The sequence below is a fragment of the Trachypithecus francoisi genome, unplaced genomic scaffold (assembly GCF_009764315.1).
Source record: "Trachypithecus francoisi isolate TF-2019V2 unplaced genomic scaffold, Tfra_2.0 Lachesis_group13, whole genome shotgun sequence".
Taxonomy (NCBI): domain Eukaryota; kingdom Metazoa; phylum Chordata; class Mammalia; order Primates; family Cercopithecidae; genus Trachypithecus; species Trachypithecus francoisi.
In genome coordinates, this window is record NW_022681458.1 from 65,804,065 (window position 1) to 65,827,355 (window position 23,291).

The 23,291-nt window shown below is 38.9% G+C and overlaps 1 protein-coding gene across 2 annotated transcripts in view; it reads right to left on the bottom strand.

The window, feature by feature from the left end:
* The window catches only part of MTX2 (metaxin 2), a 72,014-nt gene extending 65,597 nt beyond the window's left edge, over positions 1-6,417 (bottom strand). The window contains exon 1 of one of the 2 annotated variants that reach the window (XM_033231039.1): positions 6,166-6,417. In XM_033231039.1, coding sequence (XP_033086930.1) covers positions 6,166-6,205 — 40 coding nt within the window. In that variant the 5' untranslated portion in view covers positions 6,206-6,417. The remainder of the gene's footprint in view (positions 1-6,165) is intronic. The other variant, XM_033231040.1, reaches the window with a different exon arrangement.
* Between the last annotated feature and the right edge of the window lie 16,874 nt (positions 6,418-23,291).

Here is a 23,291-nt window from a genome sequence, read left to right on the forward strand (position 1 = left end):
TGGCACAGGGATGGGCAAGTGAGTTAGGCCTGTCCACCCAAGTACTCTACCCTTTTAGCTGCTCCAAATGTGGTCATGTAGCCCAAATGGGATTACACAATCCTCCCCTATGATATATTCATACCCAACTGACTGTAAGAACGAAATTAAAAAAATATATATATGTGAGTAATGTATTGAAAAATCTTGCCATTAAAAAAATGAAAACTTAAATATACAGGTTATAAAATATTTTTTAAACATCCAGGTCCATTTTTATCCTTATTTTAAAATTCTAGGCCAGGCGCAGTAGCTCACACCCGTAATCCCAGAACTTTGGGAGGCTAAGGCAGGCGGATGACTTAAGGCCAGCAGTTCAAGACAAGCCTGGCCAACATGGTGAAATCCCATCTCTACTAAAAATATAAAAATTAGCTGGGCATGGTGGCAGACACCTGTAATCCCAGCTACTCAGGAGGCTGAGGCAGGAGAATCACTTGAACCCGGGAGGTAGAGGTTGCAGTGAGCCAAGATTGTGCCACTGCCCTCCAGCCTGGGTGACAAAACACCATCTCAAAAAAAAAAAAAAAAAAAAAATCTAAATCCAGTACATCATCATGTAGAGAAACAACTATTCATTCAAAAAGATAGCTTACCATTTCTTTCCATATTAAGCTAAAAGAAAAATTCAAAATTATCTTCCACTTTAACAAATATATTCCAAAAAACGACTGAACAGATGCATAAATATGTTTATGTAAGCACTGCTTACAACAGACCAAAATCACACACACATGTGATGGCTTTGGGACACATCAGCTTACCTACACTGAATACACTTCTCAAAATTCCCTTTCTACTACGTCTCCAGTTAAAGTGGGCTACAAGGGACATTCTCCGCCAGGTGCCAGGAAGAGAAGCGAGGCAACAGTCATTTTGTAGCAGACACACACTTCCTCCTAGCTTTTCTAATCCTAATCTAGGTGATGCCATAAAGGGATTCTGCTGATATAATTGAAGTCCCTACTTAGTTAGCTTTACATTAATCAAAAGGGAGAGTATCCTAAGTGGCCTGATTTCATCAGTTGAAAGCTCTTTAAAAAAGGGTCTAAGTCCTCCCTGGGATCAGACACTCCAAGCAGTACCCAGTCTTGCCAGTGTTCTCTTAGTCCTGGATCTCCCCATCCTGACTGCCTGCCTTGCATGCTTTGCACTTACTTTGCCAGTCCCCACATTAAGAGTCAATTCTTTGCATGTGTTTGTGTATGCACACACATGCATGTGTGTGTGTGTGACTAAAGAGAGAAACAGATATCCTGGTACATCTGCTTCTCTGGTTGAACTGACTGATAACAACTCCCTAAATACCCATCTGAGTAATACTATATTAGTAAATTTTGGCTTCTTCATTACAATGAAATACTATATAACCATTTTAAAATGATGATGTGTAATTCCATTCACAGATATGAAAAGAGATCCCAATATATGACAAAACAGGTTACAAAAAATTATGCATATGATATATTACGTCAACTTTTTTAATTCAGGGAAAGAGAATGAAATAGCTTTGTTCATCAAAGTTTCAATGATGAGGATGGAATTTTAAAGTCTTAATCTGGGTGGTATGATTTCAGGTAATTTTTACTTTATCTCTGGATTGTTTTCATTTTCCATAATGGCAACATATCATTATCATTATTAGGAAAAAAAACTCGACAACAAACCTTTCTCATTTGACAGAAAAAAAACGTCAAGTAGACTTACATTAAATGGTTAAAATGGTGCCCAGAGTCTTAAAGGATGAACAGGAGCTATTCAAGCAAAGTGGACATCTCAGGCAAGGGGCAAGGAAAGAAGTGACAAGAATGAGGCTGTTCTACTGACAAAGGGAAACCAACAAAATGTTAAAACAAGAGGAGGTTTTGTTTTTTTGTTTTTTTTTTTTTAAGGAAAATTAAAACAAAAAACCCACGAGGCTTGCAGTGCAGGGACTCTACTGGAAGGAAGCCAGACTGGAAGCAGAGAAATCAATTCAGAGACTACTACGGTTATCTAAGCAAAAAATGACAAAGCTTTGAACTAAGGTAATAGCAGTAGAAATGGATAGAGTAAGTACTATTTAGGAATAATAACTGAAAAAAGTTGGCGAGGGAAATACTGGTAGTAAGGAGACAGAAGCAGTTCACTTAAACTGGGGAGTTCAGAGAAGACTTCTAAAAAGATATCCTTATGAATAAGGATCTCAAAGAAGTCACTTCAAGAATACCACAGAGAGATGCCAGATATCGTTAAACATTTCCAAAAGAAATACTCAGTGTTAGCTCATGTCCACAGGAAGGAAGGGTAATAAGCAAAGTGTTAAATACACTATAAATTAGAGCTCTCAATTACAAAAACCGATTCATAATTACTTAAGTTATAATAGGTCTACATAGACACATATCTCTAACCTGTACTACCAGAAACAGAATATTGAGAACAGTTGCTGGATTTGAGTCACATTTGTAAGTCATTTACAAGTCAAACACAGTGTTTCTGATAAATTATTACTTTAACCACTGCTATAGTCTGAATATCCCCTCCACAACTCATGCTGAAATGGAATTGCCACTCTGACAGTATTAAGAGGTGGGATTGTTCAGAGGTGATTAGGTCATGAGGGCTCCACCCTCATGAATGGATTCATCTCTTTATCCCAAGAGTAGGTTGTTATAAAAGCAAGTTCAGCCCTCTCAGTCCCTGGCTCTTGCCCTCCCTGGCCTTTTCACCTTCTGCCACAGGATAATGCAGCACAAAGGCTCGCATCAGATACTGGCACCTTGAAGCTGGAGTTCATTGCCTCCAGAAATGTGAGACTTAAATTTTTTTTCTTTATAACTTACCTAGTCTGTGGTATTCCGTTATAGCAACACAAAACAGATTAAGACAGCCTCCTTATCCATAATGTAATGTCACTTCTTGACAAAATATAATCTTAAAAATTTTAACAATTACAATCATTTAAATTACAAAACTATGCACACTATAGTAATTCAAACAATTCAGAAATAAAGTTCCTCCAGCCTCTACCAACACTCTATTTTTATTATCCCAATCGCTACTTAAAATTAGTTGAATATTCTTAACATATATAAATATACGTATGTTTATATAGATTTCATGAGTTCATACAAAATACATATTACAACTTTTTACTTAATATAACCATAGCTTTCAAGACAATGTATTTAACAAATACACCTCTTCATTTTTGGATCTGTAAAAATGTGACCATATCATAATTTTTGTATGTTTTTGACAAATAATAACTGTGTATATTTAGGAGGTACAATGTGGTATTTTGATCTAAAGAATAAATCAAAGAATAGAAAGAATAAATCAAGCTAATTAATATATCCATCACCACACCAACTTAAATTTTTGTGGTGAGAATATTATAAATCTAAGCCTTTAGCAATTCTGAAATACATAATACATTATTATTAACTGTGCTCACCTCACAGTGCAATAGATCACTAAAATTTTTTCTTCTAGTCTAACATACTTTGTTCACTTTGATCAACATCTCCTCTTCTCCATTCCTCTTCCCCATCTCCCACCTCTGTCCCCTCAGCCTCTGGTAACCACCTTTGTGTTCTGTTTCTAGGAGATCAACTTTCTTACATTTCCCTAAAAAGATTAGATTTTAGATCACTACTTGTCTTTCTGTCTAGCTTATTTCATTTAGCATAATGTCCTCCCGATCCATCCATTCTTTCACAAATGATAGGGTTTCCTTCTTTTTTAAGGCTGAATAGTATTCCATTGTATCTTATATACATTTTCTTTATCCATTCATCCACTGATAAACACCTGGGTGGCTTCCATACCTTGGCTATTGTAAATACTGCTGCAATAAACATGGGAGTGCACATACCTCTTAGACAATTTCAATCCCTTTGGATACATGACCATAAGTGGAATTGCTGGACTGGTACACAATAATATGACATATATTTAAAACATTTCTAATTTTTCGCTATTACAAATAATGCTGCAATTAATATTATTGTATATTTCTTTAAGTACTGGTCTTTACATTTCTATCAGATAAACCCCCATAAGTAGAATTTTCAGGACAGAGAATGTCATTTTAATAAATATTGCTACATTAAGTTCCCAAAAAGTAATACTAACTTACAGAACCAATAGTTTGAGAGTAACTGTTTTCCCCATGCCCTATTAGTACTAGAAATCATATTCACTTTTGTCCATCTGATGAGGGGGCGGGAGGATGCTATACATTATTAGTGACACAGAACATCTTTTCATCTGTTCACTGTCCATCTGTATTTCACCCTTTTGTGAAATGCCTGTTCCAATCCTTTGTCCTTGATTCTGTTGGTTCGTCTTCTTCTTATTTGTAGTAACTTAAGAAGTCTTTTATCAAAGTTTTAAAATTCTTTCTGCAATCAAATCTGCCAATTTTTTCTCTTATGGATTATGAATTCTTAAGTTTTGCTTAGACCTCTTCTGCTATCCAAGAATTATTAAAATAATCTATGTTTTCCCCTAATTATTTTATTACAATTTTGTTGTTTTATATTTAGATCTTTAATCTATCTGGAATTTATTCATGTGGTGTAATGACTTACGAGTTGTTCCAACACCATTTATTGAATTATCCATCTTTCAATGCTTCCTCCTAGAGTAACAGATCACTACAAATAACTAAGACGGCAGACAGACATAATGCCTAGAAATGTTTAAACGTCACTACTTAAAGCAGTATCAAAAGTTTATTAAAAGACATTCATCATTTTCTCATTAAAAGAAATCACACATTAGGACACATGCACACAGTGAACCACTCTCAACATACACTGTTAAGTTTTTTTTTTTAACATAGTAGCAAACTAAATTAAATCGCTGATCTAACTATATAAGCCTGATTTTGTTTTCAATATGAATGGTAAAAATGGAAATAATCATTCCTTGAAATCTCAAGATTAGTCATTGATTTGGGTTACAAATATTTACTGAGCACCAACTGACTATGAATACAATGGGGAATAAAATAAGTTTGATCCCTACTTTCAAGAAGCTTGCAATCTAGTAGGAGCTTCTCTCTTCTAGAAAATAATATTTTCAAGTGAAGAAGGAAAAAAAAGAAATGTATGTTTACACAAACGCAAAACAGTAAAAAAACATTCCGGCAAATTTTATGACACATTCTGTACTTCCCATTTCCAAAATACTATCTTATTACTTCAAATGTACCTATTTATTGTGGTGACTGTCTTCATAACTGTACTCATGTTGAAAACACTGCTAGGGAGTTATGACTAATTCTATCAGCCTATATCTCAAAGTACCTATGTTTGGTCTCCTCACTTTCTCAACAATATTTAATTTCTTTCATGGCAATAAATAAGAACCTCAATAAGAGAAATCAGAAATCTATATACATCAGTCATTTTCAGTGCACCGACTCTAAGGTATTTCTTTAAAGTACATGCAGATTTAAAAATATTTCAATGAATCCGCGAGGACGTGGTGGCTGGTGCCCATAATCCCAACTACTCGGGAGGCTAAGGCAGGAGAATTGCTTGAACCCGGGAAGCGGAGGTTGCAGGGAACCCAGGTCATGCCACTGCACTCCAACCTCGGTGACAAAAGAAAAACTCCGTCTCAAAAAATAAATAAATAAATAACTCCTAGAGTCTTAGCAAATGGCACTACTGTGTCGCTGGGAGAGGAAGCAAGAAGTCTGATGTTCCCTCAACAATAGGTAACAACTGATTAGTGACAGTCACCTTAAACTTTGGGTACCAAGACCCAGAAACTACCCCTACTCTTAGACTGAAGCGTTCAGTTGCTTGCCCCCGTGATCACGCCCCCCACAATCCAAGGCCGCCTCCTCATACTCCAGCACCTCCCAAAGGAATGGGGAGGTGGGACAAAGTACCGCCCAAGGGAAGGAGACGGGACTCCAGCTCCTGCGGAGTGAGTGACCTTGGCCAAGTGTCTCCTTCTTAGTTTTCCCATACGTGAGATAAGGTTGGTAGTCCGTCCCTGCCTCCACCCTCCGGGCTGGGTTTAGCGTATAATGCCACAAGGGTGGAGGAATGCTCCAGCCCTGTACCCCACGCGGCTCCCCGAGACCGCGCCGCCACCTTCTGGGTCTACGGCCACCCGCGCTACCTGCAATCTGGGAGACGAAGGCTTCCGCCACTAGAGACATGTCGGCTGGGAGGCCCTGCGCCCGTGTGCCTGCCCCCCACGGGCCTCAGCGTCCTCCACCGCAAACCTGGCGACTCTCGACAGTTAACGAGCCTAGCCCCGCCGAGGTTCAGCCCCGCAAAGCCCACTGCAGCAGCACCGGCAACCACAGTGACGCCCCGAAGGTTACCGCCAGGCCCGGCTAGGAACTTCCGGCGCAGCCGACAACGACACTGGAGCGCTTCCGCCGGCCCCGCCCCCGCGCCGTCCTACCGGGCGCAGACGCTGCGAGCTGCGTCCCGCCGATTCCAGGCTCTGCGTTGGGGCTTCGCAGATGGAAGCGAAGTACCCAAGTAGTCTCCCACCCAGGGGACTGGCAGGGGGATCTGGGAGATTTATTAGCGTACTTTCTGTAAGCCAGAATTTTGTAAGCAAGTAACATTTGTAAACGTCCACTGGATACTAGGCACTTATATACATATATCTACACAAACATATATACATATACACACACACATATACACACATATAATATATACACATATATACATATATATACATATATTCTATTTGACTTCGTCCTCTCAACAACCCATTAAAGTAATAATATCGCCATTTTACAGATAAGAATATAGGCTTAAGGAATTTAAACCGCCTGCCCAGGCAGTCCTCTGAGGCCCAGATTCAAGGCTGCGTGAATTCCCTCTTTTCCATTATATTGCTGGGTTGATTAGTCCGTGGGTAGACATTGGTATTCATTTTTTTATTCAAACATGCTTGGCAGTAAGGAGGCTTGAGCAGCACCTAAGCCAGAAGATAATTTGTCCTTCAACTACATATACCCGAAATGATGCTCAGCTTGGAGAATAAGATACTTTAGTTTCACACACTTCTCACCTTCGGGGGTGAACAGGGCAGATAGAGGAGAAACTAAATTCCCTTAGTGACTTTCTCTTAACCTAATAGCTTCTTAAATTACACAATTACAGATTGGTGGTATTACAAGTGGGACAGGCTTCAGAGCTGGTAACCCAAAGCCCCCTTCACTGATGAGAAACAGGTTCAGAGAGGTTAGGTAACTCATTTTAAATCACACAGTAAATCAAAATGTCAGACAGCTTACTAGATTTTTGCAGAGGAAACCTGTATTCTAAGAATTACTGTCCATGAAATGTAGAAAGCTATATTTCCATTCTTTTTATCCATAGATCTCTATTACCGTTTGTTCTGCCTCCTTAACTAGTGTGTTGGTTTCCCAGAGCTGCCAGATTACCACAAACTGGTTGGCTAAACAACAGAAATTCATTCTCACAATTCTAGAGGCTAGAAGTCTGAAATCAAGGTGTCAGCAGGGCTATGCTGTCTTGCAAGGCTCCAGAGAAGGGGGTTGCCGGCAATCTTCCATGTACCTTGGCTTGTAGATACATCACTCCAATTTCTGCCACCACATCACATGGCATTCCCCCTGCATGTCAATGTGTTCAGATTTCTCTCTTCTTGAGAAATAACACGTGGGTCATTGTGTTAGGGACCCCCACCCTAATCCAGTAGGACCTTGTCTTAACATGATTTCTTTTTTTTTTTTTTTTTGAGACAGAGTCTTACTCTGTCACCTAGGCTGGAGTGCAGTGGCGTGGTCTCGGCCCACTGCAACCTCCACTTTCCAGGTTCAAGCGATTCTCCTGCCTTGGCCACCCAAATAGCTGAGATTACGGGCGCGTGCCACCATGCCCGGCTAATTTTTGTATTTTTAGTAGAGACCAGGTTTCACTGTGTTGGGCAGGCTGGTTTCGAACTCCTGACCTCATGATCCACCCACCTTGGCTTCCCAAAGTGCTGGAATTACAGACGTGAGCCACCATGCCTGGCCCCATAATGTTTTTTAAGGTTAAGTCATATTTTCATTTCCCTCAGCAAAAGGAAGCTTCTTAAACTGCATTTAAATTTACCCAATAATTTACACTGACATGAACACAGCAGTGTCTTAGGAAGTAGTGTCTTCTCTATAGCTGAAATTCAGAGTTGACAAACAGCTGTGAATAGTAGAAATACAGGGAAGGTAAAATTAATAGGTTTTTCTTGTTTGTGCAGAGAGAGGTAACACTGATGGTAATGAATACATGAGATTCAATTTCCTCCTCATCCCGTAGGTATTATTGACCAAGAGAAATGAGCTGTTCCAGGTACTTTGTTATCAATCAAAAGAAAAGCTTTCTGGCCCTGTCCGTTCTCCTCACAGTGGAGAATTATGTATAACTGTAATAACGAAGAAGACATATCATCACTTTAAGTTATATTATCAATTTTGGTTTGTCATTTTTATAAAGCTGAAGACACAATATTTTGACTACTTTTTGAAAGATTTGAAGTTTAAGATTTCTCCATATCATAGGGCCCGTGTGGGAACTTAAGCCAAAGTCCCTGGAGAGTAATGAAGATTCAACTGGGGAAACCAAAATCAAACATATCCAAAGGGTAGAAGTGAGCCCCAAAGTGGAAGAGACTGGAAAGAGCCAGAGACTAGACACGGATGCAAGAGAAACAGAGCAAGATTAGAGGCAAAATAGAATGTGCCCTTAAAATTTAAGTTAAGTAGCCATGGCTTGATGCATGGTACATGCATGAACTGAGCTGACTCAAAGGTACTGGTTTGGAACTGACACCAATCTTCTTTATTATGGCAAGTGCCTTAGTCCATTAGGGCTGCTCTAACAAAATATCTTAGTCTGGATAATTTATAAACAGAAATGTACTGCCCTCACTTTCGGAGGTTGGAAAGTCCATGATCAAGGCACTAGTAGATCGAGATTCTTGGGGGTCCCAGTTCTCATAGATAGCACCTTGGACATGTCCTCACATGGCAGAAGGCAAAAGGGGCAAATAAACTCCCTTGGGCCTCTTTTATGATGACACTAATCCCATACACAAGGGCAGAGCCTTCTTGACCTAATGACCTCCTAAATTCCCCAACTCTTCTTAATACTATCACATTGGCAATTAAGTTTCAACATATGAGTTGTTGAGGGACACAAACATTCAAACCATAGCAGCATGCTTTTCAGAAGAAAAAAACAGAGATGTGCTGGGGGCATTGTCTATACTCAAATTCTTCATTTAAGCCAGGGAAGTAGAATCATGAGCACCATATGGATTCTCTTTTTCCCCCGACTGACGGTTCTTTTGCTTCCCACACAGGCACATTTAGGCTGGAAAGAATCTGTAATGTGGGAGGTCTTTATTACCAAAAATTAAGTCCAATAAAATGCAGATGTCTGTATGGTGCCCACAAATAAACTGTCTTTGTAATAAATAGGCAACTGGAGAAAATATATTTACGCATCTGTATTAGAATGAATGGCAGATCTAAAACTCAAGATCTGTTTAAGATCACCACAATTGAGGGAAATAAAAGAAAACAAGCCACCAGAATTTTTAAGAATGAGGTTATAAAACAAAAGTGCTGGGGAATCCATATGTTACTAAAAAAATAATTACACAATTTTTAAAATAAAATATCAATGCGTGACATTAATAGTCTTGTTGCTTGCCCTAATAAAATCACTTTCTTGCAAAACTATTATAGAATATTTTCATGTCCCTAATCTAGACTTTTATGTTGCTGTATTAAATATAAGAAAATAATTAAATATAAGAAAATATTATGATGAATATACACTTTATTAAGATTAAAATACTAAGATATTTTATCTACATTTTAATTTTCTCTGACAGAACGTTAATAGTTTAAGGTAGGCCGGGCACGGTGGCTCAAGCCTTTAATCCCAGCACTTTGGGAGGCCGAGACGGGCGGATCACGAGGTCAGGAGATCGAGACCATCCTGGCTAACATGGTGAAACCCCATCTCTACTAAAAAACACAAAAAACTAACCGGGCGAGGTGGTGGGCACCTGTAGTCCCAGCTACTCGGGAGGCTGAGGCAGGAGAATGGCATAAACCCGGGAGGTGGAGCTTGCAGTGAGCTGAGATCCGGCCACTGCACTCCAGCCTGGGCAACACAGCGAGACTCCGTCTCAAAAAATATATATATATATATATTTTTAAGGTAAATATTTTATTTTTAAAAAGGTGTCAGCAAGGTAACATTTTTGTCTATGATTCCTTTAAAATTACTATTTACTTGAGAACAATATATAAATTCAGACCTTTTTATCAAATTACTCCCTCGTACCCCATCAACAGAATTAACTATGGTTAAATCAATCAACCCAAATAGAGTGTTAATACAGGTAAAAACACTGAAGTAACTGTATTAATTCATTCTCACACTGCTATAAAGAACTACGTGAGACTAGGTAATTTATAGAGAAAAGAGGTTTAATTGATTCACAGTCTGCAGTCTGAACAGGAAGCATGACTGGGAGGCCTCAGGAAACTTACAATCATGGTGGAAGGCAAAGGGGAAGCAAGCATGTCTTACCATGGTGGAGCAGGAGGAAGAGAGAGAGAAGGGAGAAGTGCCCCACACCTTCAAAGGATCAGATATCATGAAAACTCACTTACTATCACAAAAATAGCAAGGGGGAAATCTGCCCCCATGATCCAATCACCTCCCACCAGGCCTCTCCTCCAATTGTACATGAGATTTGAACAGGGTTACAAATCCAAACCATATCAGTAACAATGTTATGCTTCAGTGCCTTAAGTTCCTCTGTTAATACTCTTTACTGCTTTAGAAACAAGCTGTAGACAACTATAAGCAATCTAATATATAAGGTTTACAAAGATATTTTTTAAAGGGTAGATAAATGTGACAGTCATTCATCCTTATATCCCTCAAGTCCTTTTCTCCATTTATAATTCCTAAGAAATTATAACCAACTCAGGACTGTTACATTATTACCTTTTTATCGCTTTCTGTTCTTACCCCCTGTTTTAGGCTAGCACACTCTCACATAAACTATGGCATATTTGACCATGCTTTGGGAAATATCTACAATATTGATTGTAGTGGACCTAGATTCTTCAAATATTAACTGCTTTTCAAAATACATTCAGATGCTAGATTTCCAAAATATTCTTCCAACTTCAGCCTATATGTTGCCTCATTTTCATAGCTTTACCATATTATAGGGAGCTGAATCTTTTTACTGTATTGACTGCTCTTTGCTGGTGGTGATAATGTCTTATCTACAGTTACAGAAACTGTATTAGTTAGGACTTTTCTGGTTGTAAGTTATAAAAAAAATACTCACACAATTAAACTCAGCTTAAGAAAGTTTAATTTTATTGCCTCATAGTGGAAGAACTGATACAGAAATAATTCACTGAACAGAATGGAGGGTTCTAGGAACCAATAGCTTAGTCCTCCAGCTGTCTATCTCTCATCTCTGTTCAGCTTTATTATTTTTAACTGAAGACACGCCTTCTCTCAGATGGCAGAAAAAATAGCAGCCAGCAGCACCAACTTGACATCTTCCAGGCTTGGCAACCCAAGAGTAAAGAGAGTTACTCTCTTCCAACTTCCTTATGCTGTATTCATTTCAGGGAAGAATTTTAATTGTCCTTGCTTGCATGGTCTCACTCTGGATTAATTACTTTGTCCAAGTGAACGGGCTGAATGATTTACCAGGCCAGGGGGAAATGCGACCTGTGACAAGAAGGAAAATGGGAGAAAATATGCTTGAGGTCGGGTGAGGTGGCTCACACCTGTAATCCCTGCACTTTGGGAGGTTAAGGCAGGTTCCAGACCAGCCCGGGCAACATACTAAAAACCCATCTTTACAAAAAATACCAAAATTAGCCCAGCGTGGTGGTATGCACCTGATGGGAGGATCTGCTTGAGGCTGCAGTGAGCTGTGATTGCACCACTGCATTCCAGCCAGGATGACAGAGTGAGACCCTGTCTCAAAATATATATATGTATACACACACACACGTATATATATATGTATGTGTGTATAGATATGTGTATGTATATATACATATAGATGTATATATACAAGAATTATAGTGCTCTACTATGGATACTCTTGTTTTAAAACTTGGACAAGTCATCTAAGCCTTTTAATATTTTTCATTTCTATGAAAGAAGTAGTAAAATCTAATGATGCATTAATTACAACCCCTGGGGTGGGCAGGAGGGGGAATTCAGATAATTGGGTTAATCAAGAGGAACAGAACTGAAGATGCCTTCAATAGAAGTATTATATACATGTGAAAGTAACTACCTTCTTTCATAAATATAATTAACCCTAAACAACGCTAACAAAAATAGTCAACACCAAATCACCATAGCAATAAATTTAACATTTTTAAGATAAAGCAAAAAGCACACATACAATTGCCTCATCCTTTGGTGTATATTGTGCTTCCAGACCTGGCTAACAAGGGTATACTTTCTTTCTGAAGCTATAATTAATATGTATGAAATTCATGTAATAGCATGAAAAATGTAAATGATGCAATGTTAAGGAAAAACAGCAGAATGCAAAATGTATTTTCTTGTGAATACAAGTATGCAAAAAGCATGTATATAAAAAAACTGGATGGGATTTCTGAAATGTGGTAACACGGTTGTATCAAGGCAACATGGGATTTTTATTTTTATTTTTGCTGCCTTCTAAACTTCCTGGAATATTTTTATGCCACTTTTACCATTTGGGGAAAAAAGGCATTTTGTCACACTGGGTAGAACTTCTTTAAAAATGACTAATATAGCAAGTGCTCTAACCTGTCTGCATCTAGGTCTTGCATAATAGACAGCCTATTAATTTTACCGCTGACAGGCTATTTCTAACCAGCTCCGTGTTTGATATTCCATGGCAGAGATTCACTCTTATGGTAATAATGAGAGAACATGTGCAGACAGAACAACCACCAAATACATTATTGTTTGATTATTCTTATTTGAGACTCTATACTGGCCGGGCGCTGTGGCTCACACCTGTAATCCCAGCACTTTGGGAGGCCAAGGCAGGCCGATCACGAGGTCAGGAGATCAAGACCATCCTGGCTAACACGATGAAACCCCGTCTCTACTAAAAATACAAAAAATTAGCCAGGCGTGGTGGTGGGCACCTGTAGTCCCAGCTACTCAGGAGGCTGAGGCAGGAGAATGGCGTGAACCCGTAAGGCAGAGTTTGTGGTGAGCAGAGATCGTGCCACTGCACTCCAGCCTGGGCAAAAGAAGGAGACGCTATCTCAAAAAAAAAAAAAAAAAGACTGTATACAAATGGGCAAGACACATCTGGATATGTGATTTCTATTGTTGAATACTAATAATGTGTTAAGCAGGGAAAAATTGGCAAATTTTGTAGATCAGTTATAGACCCTTTTGTTAATTTGACATTGGTTTTAAACCGTATTTGAGTCATTACATTTTACCTCATAGCCCCTAAACAAAGCTGAAAGGATGGCAATGAGGCTTAAGGAACCCTGAAGCAAGAGCATTGGCAAATAACTGGTAAAGAGTTTACCCTAAGAAAGCAGAAATGTGAAAGGACTCCTGAATACTTGGAACTACTTTGAGGAAGAGGCTGCCATGATGGAGAAACAGGTCCCTCTAACATAAAGCTGACATCTAGAAGGTGATGCAAAACAGCATGGTCATCACCATTTTCCTTTGCCTTCTGTTCAAATCAGAATCTATAGTAGAGAACGAGATTCATTCACTCGTTCATTCTTCAGGTAATTATTGAATCTCATTTTGGAGTGTTGGGTCCTCAGCGTCTAGAGATACATGGTGAATGGAAGTCAGCGTCTGCTCTCCAGGGATTTGCTATCCAATTGAGAAGATGGTCAAGCAAACAGGCCATTTCAACACAGTGTAATACATGCTACTGAAAGAGTGTACAAACACATTCAAAGTTACAGGCAATGTTATCTAAGAGAGGTTTTATGTTGCCATGTTGCACAGCTACCACACTCTTCAGGGTGAGTGATATGTCCTTGCCAGGATACCAAATGACTTTCCGAAATTTGGATAGCTGAAAAATAACTAACTGGGTTAATAGAAAATGCACCTTCAGTAATTTCAGATATTTGAAACCTCATTAAATATCTCAGCGTTCACAAGAATAATGACCAACCTTGTTTTGGCACATGCTTGAACCTCACAGTTCCTCAGAGGCACAACATGCTTTGTTCATAGCAATTTCTTCCTTTCTACATAAAATGAAAACATCACACCATATAACTCTTCAACATTATTGAAAGCAACCATTTTAAGCTGCTGGTTAGTATGAAATATTTGGTATCTTGCCAACTTCCTTTTTCTTTTTCTTAACAGTATCCTAGAAATAAAGCACAGAAACTCAAAAGGAATAAAAACGACTAATATCAGATAGTAGTTCCTCCTGCCAATCACAGCAATCGTTTCCATTTTTTCTCTGGATTTTTTTAATTGACTGAATATTCTTCTCTTCCCTGTTGAACCCAGTTATTCACATGAATCCACATGAACTTTATCTTCTATTTAGTTTTGTCTGCATTTTACTGCAAGTAAAGAACCTAATTCCAAGTATTAAAAATCCTATCTGCCTCTGCTTTGTTTAAAGTTGTATTTAAAATGCTGATAGTGCTGTCAGGCTACTCCTCCAGTTCAGGAAAAAAAAAGGATATTTTTTGTATGGAGCACTCCAAGCACATTAGTTGCATCTACACTGCAATCTAAGGCTGAAGTATTAAAAACTCAAGAAGGCTTTTCACTAGCTTAGGAAAGGATCAGAGAATTCAATTTCTCCACCCAACTCCCTCATCCAGTTTTCTCCAGGGGATTTGTAACTAGATCCCTACACAGCTGAGAAAAGAGAACTAGCTTATATATCTAGGAGTATAGCTGTGCACATACAAAAATGCAAATATGGAAAACAATTTTAGAGTCTTAAAATGAAATGAAGTCAGGGTAAACAAAGATAATACTTTACTTTTTAAAAATAATAATAAATTTACTTTGGTCTCTAACAACAATTTAAAGGTCATTTAAGTAACCTATATATTTTTCTTCTATCTCTCAACTTTTCCTTAATGCCCATTATCATGTTGAACCATATGTTAACAGCAAGACGCAGGATTTTAGGAAAAAATGGGCATACTAGAAAACACATTAAGCTTACCAGCGCTACCAAATTATGTTGTCATAAGAAAATACTTTATGGGCCCAGCATGCTTCTACTGTGCTACTCTGCTACATAGAAAATACTTTAAAGAAAATGTAAATTGGATTAAAATATACCGTAACAGGTCAAAAATTAAATTAAATATCATTGCCTTTTCACTAGATTTCTTTTAATTTCAGTTCTTGAGTATTATTTACTTCTAATAGCTGAAAATTATGTCCTAATTTATCTAATTGTCTTTAACTTTTATTTTGAATAATTTTAGACTTATAGAAAAGTGGCAAACATTGTACAGATAATTCTCATATGCCCTTCACTCAGATTTCTCTAATGTTAATATCTAATAGAGAAATAGAATTTTTTATTTTATGTAAATACAAAGTGGCATTTGTAAATGTAGTGTACTTGTATTTGTAAAATGTATATGTATTTGTTAAGTATAAAATATAACAGTAAAATTATTGAAACCAGGAAATTATAATACAATTGACCAATCTACAAAGTTTATTCTAATTTCTTCCATTTTCCCACTAACTTCCTTCTTCTGGTCCAGGATCTCACATTGCATTTAGTTGTCATGTCCCTAGTTTCCAATCAGTGACAGTTCCTCAGTTTTTCTTTTATCTTTGTCTTCCATGACATTGACACTTTTGATAAATACTAGTCAGTTCTTTTGCGCAATGTCTCTTAATTTGAGTTTGCCTGATATTTCTCATGATAAATTGAGGTTTTATGTTTTTGGTAAGCATACCATTGAAACGACATTGTGCCTTTGCCAGTACATCATGTTATGGGGTACACGTCAATATATTTTATTACTGATAATGTTAAATGTGATCACTTAGTTAAGGTAGTATCTGGCAGGCTTCTCCGTTATAAAGTAACTTTCTTTTCTTTGTAATTAATAAGCACATTGTGGGAGCTACATTGAAACGATGAAAAATCCTGTTTGTAATCATACTTTTGTCCAGCAACTTTAGTATTGGTGGATGGTTCTTGCCTGCAACAATGATTGCTTTGGTGTTTGCCTAATGGTGACTTTCTGTAATATTTTCAACATTTTTTCCACATTTATTCATTTAAATTCTACTTGTAAAGAAGAGTTGTGCCTTCTCCCCCTTTATTTACTTATTTGATTATTTATATCAGTATAAATGCATGGGTGTTTATTTCAGGAATTCTTTTGGTTATAATCAAAAAGTAACTTTTTTTTTTTACTCAAATTTTCCCAGATTGGTCAATCGGCTATCTTTCAAGTTGATTTCTGTGTCCTTCCAAAAATGCCTGTATTGTCTTTTGAGCAATTCTTTATTTCCTTATTTGCTGGTGCTAGAAGATATTCTAGACTAATTTTCTACTTTCCCTGCCCCAAACACAGAAGCAATCATTTTCCAAGGAGCCTTGGTTTCTTTTAATGGAGAATGATATTTAGAAACCAAGATCTGGGAGAGGCGTGGTGGCTCACACCTGTAATCCCAGCACTTTGGGAGGCCAAAGCAGGCAGATCACATGAAGTCAGGAGTTCTAGGCCATCCTGGCCAACATAGCGAAACCCCATCCTTACTAAAAACACACAAAAAATTAGCCAGGTGTGGTGGTGCGCACCTGTAATCCCAGCTACTCAGGAGGCTGAGGCAAGGGACTTGCCTGAACTTGGGATGCAGAGGTTGCAGTGAGCCAAGATTGTGTCACTGTACTCCAGCCTGGGCCACAGAGTGAGACTGCATCTCACAAAAAAAAAATTAAAAAAAAAAAGAAAGGCAAAGAAAAGAAACCAATATCAGTTTGTTAGGTATGCCCAGTGTTCCTGGGTCATTTCTTTCAGGTCTTCTCAGCGCAGAAAGACAGGTTTTACATGTGTATTTTAACACACTCTCACACGTCTGCATTTATTTCTAAAAATATCTGTGTGTGTATATGTATATAAAACCATGAGTTTATACTGATATCTTCCGTTTTAATCCAACACAAAGTTCATTCTTAGCCTTCCCCTCTTTCCTTATTTGTAACTCTTTTCTCTGGCAATGGGAAACCTGGCTCTCATTATCCACAATATATTTTTTTTATTTGTTCAGTCATAGTAATGTGTACACAGAAAGCACTTTAAGAATTGCAAACCAATCTCCCCAAGAAACAAATTTACTAACTAGAGTACAATATTTCTATCCAGGTTTTTGGTCTTTCATCTTACAGTTTATAGTCAAAATACTGTTTTCCAAGAATATTCAAGTTAGTTCTTTCCTTCCCCACTTACTTCAGTGTGATTATGTTATTCATTTAATACACTTAGTTTCATCTACCACTCTTCATATTCCATTTGGGGTTCCCCTACATCCTGAGTGATTTTAATTATTTATTTGGGGAGGTGCATATGTGGGCTGTTACCATGTTTATGACAGTCAGAGCTATACAGAAAGATGTACAGTCCTGGCATGGTGGCTCAGGCCTGTAATCCCAGGGCTTTGGGAGGCCTGGGCAGAAGGATCATTTAAGCCCATGAGCTCAAGACCAGCCTGAACAACATAGTAACACCCCCACCTGTACAAAACATTTTTAAAATTAGCCAGGCAGGCTGGGCGTGGTGGCTCACACCTGTAATCCCAGCACTTTTGGAGGCCGAGGGAGGTGGATCACCTGAGGTCAGGAGTCCAGCCTGGCCAACTTGGTGAAGCGCCATCTCTACTAAGAATACAAAAATTAGCTGGGCATGGTGGCACGCACCTGTAGTCCTAGCTACTCAGGAGGCTGAGGCGGGAGAATTGCTTGAACGTGGGAGGCGGGTGTTGCAGTGAGCCGCAATTGCACCACTGCACTTCAGCCTGGCAACAGAGCAAGACTCTGTCTCAAAAAACAAAAAATTAGCCAGGTGTGGTGGTGCGTACCTGTAGTACCAGCTACTCCAAAGGCTGAAGTGGGAGGATTGCTTGAGCCTCGGGGTTCGAGGCTGTAGTGAGCCATCATCATACCACTGCAATCCAGCCCAGGTGACGGAGCCAGACCCTATCTCAAAAACAAAGCAAAGCAAAAACAAAAGGTCTACACAGAGAAGTGGCACTCTCCCCTCGTTCTTCCTACACATTCTTTCCACCCCATCTTTGTCCACTGCCTGTAGGTAACCAATCTCATTGTTTTTGGGTTATCCCTCCTGCATTCCTTTTGCAAAAGCAGACAGATAAATGTTTATTTTCTTAAAACCCCCTTTTTACATGAAGTACTTTATCTTCTTCAGTGTTTTTCTTTTCTTGTAGTTTTTGTTTTTCAGTGTTATCCTGACTATTCTTGCATGTTTGTTTTTCCACATGAACTTTGTGTCAACTTGTATAACTCAATAAAAAAGCTTCTTGGTAATTTTTTTGAGATTGCATTAAATCTGTAAATTGATTTAAGGATAACTGACATGTCTATAATATTGACTCATCTTACCCAAGAATAGAGATTGCCTTTCCATTTGCACACATCTACTTTTCTGGCTTTCAGGAGTGTTTTAAATTGTTCACATCTAGGTTTTTCATATTTCATATTATGTTTATTCCTGAGTTTTTCATCTTCCTTATTGCTATTAAAATGGGATTTTTCTGTAACTTTATGGACTGTAATTGGTTATTGGTTGTGTATATGAAGGCTATTCATTTTTGACATTTTGCCTTGTATTTTAAATGTTAAATAGTTAACTTTGCTGACTAAATAGAGGTTATCCTTTGTGATTTTAAAAAAGGACATTAAGAGTGATATCATTTCTTACCATCATAGTTTCTCTTAATCTAGTATCCATAGTACATAATGCAGGGCTGAAAGTGCTAGATTTTGAGGAGCTTTTCCCCCCACCAATGTCTATGTCAGCAAAAAATAATGCCAAATGACAGGGTTCTATTCAAATGAAGTCCTTATTTAATATTTCTAAAAAATATTGTCCACAAAAATCATAGCCAAAGTGACTAGTCCTTGGGGGAAGGCAAAAAAAAACCTGCATTTTATGGAAAGTGAGATATAAATCTGTTGAATTTGAGGTGCCAGCAAAATATACAAGTGAAAACGTTCTGGGGCATTTTGAGACGCAGCACTAGAGCTTGGAGAGATAGTAGGGATTCATTTTTTTAAGTCCAAATATGAGTGATGATTGAAGACAATATATAGAATGTGACCCCTAAGGAAGAAAAGAAAAAACTGAGCTGAGGCCTGGTCCTTGGAGAACACTCAGGTTTAGGACACCATGAGGAGGTAGGAGGAGCACTAGAATAAGGAACATCACAGAGACCAAGAAAGAAGAAAGGTCCAGAAGGGGAAAATGAGCTTCTCTGGCAAGACAACAGTAGCTGCAAAGGAAATAAGGCCTGAGTCAATGCCGTTAGATGCAAGTTGTTCTAGTGTTTTCCAAAGTGTGGTCCCCATCATTCTAGCTGCTTCTGGATGATAATATGTATTATTCCAAAAAAAGTTGCAGAGATCAAAAAGTTTGGAAAACGTTGTATTAATCAAAGTCAAACAGGTTGCCTTACTACAGGTCTTCTCAGGGCTGTTAGCATGCTGCTGTGGATTGCGAATTTCTATGAACAAGGATAGTATGCAGATTTCTATAAATTTCTTTAACCAATTTCACCTGAAGTACTTTGACCTAGCTTGTTTTTCTCCTAGGCATTTCTCAAGATGAGATATATCATGGAATACACTTTGGAAATTTTAGAGCACACTGTAAACTAATCTTCCTTAACTTTCTCTCTGCCTTCAAAGTCAAACATCGAAGCTCAGAATCCTATTTTTATTTATGGAAACAGCACTTTCTAACTCTGGAAGATTGCTGGTACCCCTAGCATTTTGCACAGCCCCAGCTGAACAGAACGTTGAAACTCCTCTAAAGCAGGAGCTGTGAGCTGGCGACTGAGATGGAGACAGCAAGAGAATGGGCTGAGGAGGAGGAGGGCTCTGTGGAGGGCAGCGGGGAAGAAAAAGGAGCCATTTGAGTCAAGGGTCCAGGAGAATTTGGAATCTCAAATGCAATTTGGCAGCATCAGTTCCCAAGAGATCTGACCCAAAAGGGCCAGAACGACCTTGTGGTTCTCAGAAGCAAACCCTCAACCCTAGGAGTAGGGAAGCTGCAGGCTATTTCCAGAAAGAAAAGAGCAGCTCATCTGGACTGAGCCTGCAGCTGGACAGCAATACAGCAGGCCATTAGGGTGGAGAGATGAGGGCCAACTGGGATTCCATCTCTAAAACAGAAAACATTCTAAACTTGGGGGGGGAAATTTTGGAAAGTTCAAAGTAAAATTTTCTAAAATGAAAAATTACTCCTGTAAAGATACTTTCTCAGCAAAAAAGTGCTTTTTTTCATAAACATCTTAAAAGAAATTTTAGTGATAGTGGAAGCCAGATAGCAGAATTGGATGGACTTATCATAAATGTGTTCACTGAGATTCAACATTCATTCAAATAGAAGTCATATCTGCAAAAAGAAGTATTTTGGCCGGGTGCGGTGGCTCAAGCCTGTAATCCCAGCACTTTGGGAGGCCGAGATGGGTGGATCACGAGGTCAGGAGATCGAGACCATCCTGGCTAACACGGTGAAACCCCGTCTCTACTAAAAAAATACAAAAAAAAAAATTAGCCGGGCGAGATGGCGGGCGCCTGTAGTCCCAGCTACTCGGGAGGCTGAGGCAAGAGAATGGCGTAAATCCGGGAGCCGGAGCTTGCAGTGAGCTGAGATCCGGCCACTGCACTCCAGCCTGGGCGACAGAGCCAGACTCCGTCTCAAAAAAAAAAAAAAAAAAAAAAAAGAAGAAGTATTTTGCGTGATGTTTTGAAGAAAGTTAAAGGGATGACAGTTGTTTTATTAACCAATACTAATGCAAGAGTCTTCATTTTTTAAGTCTTAAGGGTATTGCACAATCTAGAGATAAGTGGATATATAAATATAGTTGGATGTATCAGTTCCTGCATCATGAAACTCCAACCAGCATTAGGCCCTAAATTTGCTCAAGATCTGAGCAAGAAAGCCTGGCAGCATATTGGAAACTCCATTCCCATCAGCATGTAGGGTCTGGAACTAGCCATGTTAACCTAAGTCTGGTATCCAGGGTATTCCTATTTCCAACCCTGAACTATGTCATTCCTGCTTTCTATCTTCCTCATGCATGCCTAATCTGTATTACAGGACTTCTTTCCCAATTTATCTTGTAACTCATTTCTCTGCTGGTATATACATCTTCCCTACATTCAAGCCCTCTTGACCAGGGTCTTGACAGTCACCCAAGTCCTTGTCAGCTGCTGTCTTCCACCCCTACTCTGACCCCTCCACCCCTGCTACCTGGTGGCTAGAGTCTTGCTTTCAACTGAAGAGAATTTCACAGCCACTATTCTTCCACCATTTTACTCAAATTATCACCACTTAATGAAGATCCATGTCATGAGGTTTCACTAAGAAAAGCTGACGTTTTAAATATCAGCATTAATTGAATAGAATGGAAGTTCACACTAGCCCCTTGGACACTAGGTTTGAAGTGTTGACAATTCCCAGACATTCGTCTTAGCCCTGCTTTGTGCCCAACTCTCTCCCCTTTCCCAATAACCTGCCCAGAATGAGGTCTCCAAATATCTTTTTTTTAAATTAATGACTTGTTATTTTCTAATGTTTTTAATTTCTTTCTTGAAGTCTACAAGTATAGAAAGATTTTGTCGGCTGGGCGCGATGGCTCACGCCTGTAATCCCAGCACTTTGGGAGGCCGAGGCAGGTGGATCACCTGAGATCAGGAGTTTGAGACCAGCCTGGCCAACATGGCGAAACCTCCTCTCTACTAAAAATTAGCCGGGCTTGGTGGCTGGCACCTGTAATCCCAGCTACTTGGGAGGCTGAGGCAGGAGAATCACTTGAACTTGGGAGGTGGAGGTTGCACTCCAGCCTGGGCAACAAGAGTGAGACTCCATCTCAAAAAAAAAAAAAAAAAAAAGATTTTGTAATAACTAACCAATACTTCTATTAATTGAAGTTCTTGAAATATGATCATGCTATTTGATATATCTGCTAACTCTCACTCATAGTAGATTATTTCCTTCTGTCTTTGGTAAGTTTTTATCTGTTCTGCTTGCTGTATGGAATTTATGTGCAACTAGGGTGTAAGAGGTACCCTCCAGAAAGATACTGCGTTTGCCTCCACCAAGCACCCTGGAGGTTTACCAGCCTGGCCTTGATTACTTTTTTTAGGTTAATTTCTCAGTATGGGAACGTTCCTGGGTTCTACAAGTGTGTGAGTTCAAATGACAAATAAGGGCTTATGGTTACAAATTTTAAGGGGATACTATTTTGGTCTATGTGGAACATACATGAAAATCAAGCTTTCTTTTGCCTTCCTGTGTTGGTAGGTATATTTTTGTTAGGTAGCCCTTTTTTTTTGAGGTCACAACTTTTTGAGAGGTCTAGCATTATGTGGGCATTTAACCTGTCACTGGCCCAAGGTCTCTCCTGCTCTTACATGGAAGAGTAAACCCGAGGCTCTAGGTTAACAAGACCAACAAACTCTTCAGGCACCCATAACATCATCTTCCCCGGCACCACTTTGGTTTTCAATTCCTTCTTCATTTTTGGTGCATGGATATGTTTTATTTTACCCTGAATTTCTAAATGATTTGTTAATGCTTTCTGTTTTATTTTGTTATTGAGAGAGTCTTGCTCTATCACCCAGGCTGGAGTGCAGTGGTGCGAACTCAGCTCACTGCAACCTCTGCCTCCTGGGTTCAAGCGATTCTCTTGCCTCAGCCTCCCGAGTAGTTGGGACTACAGACACCCGCCACCACACCCAGCTAATTTTTGTGTTTTTAGTAGAGATGAGGTTTTGTCATGTTGGCCAGACTGGTCTCAAACTCCTGACCTCAGGTGATCCACCTGCCTCGGCCTCCCAAAGTGCTGGGATTACAGGTGTGAGTCACTGCTCCGGGCCTTCCAAATTATTTACAATGGGAGGGTTTTTCAGATTTTTAATCCACAGTTTTTCTCTAAATAGAAATGCCAGTGTGTCTTTTTAATAATGAAAAGGTCAACTGT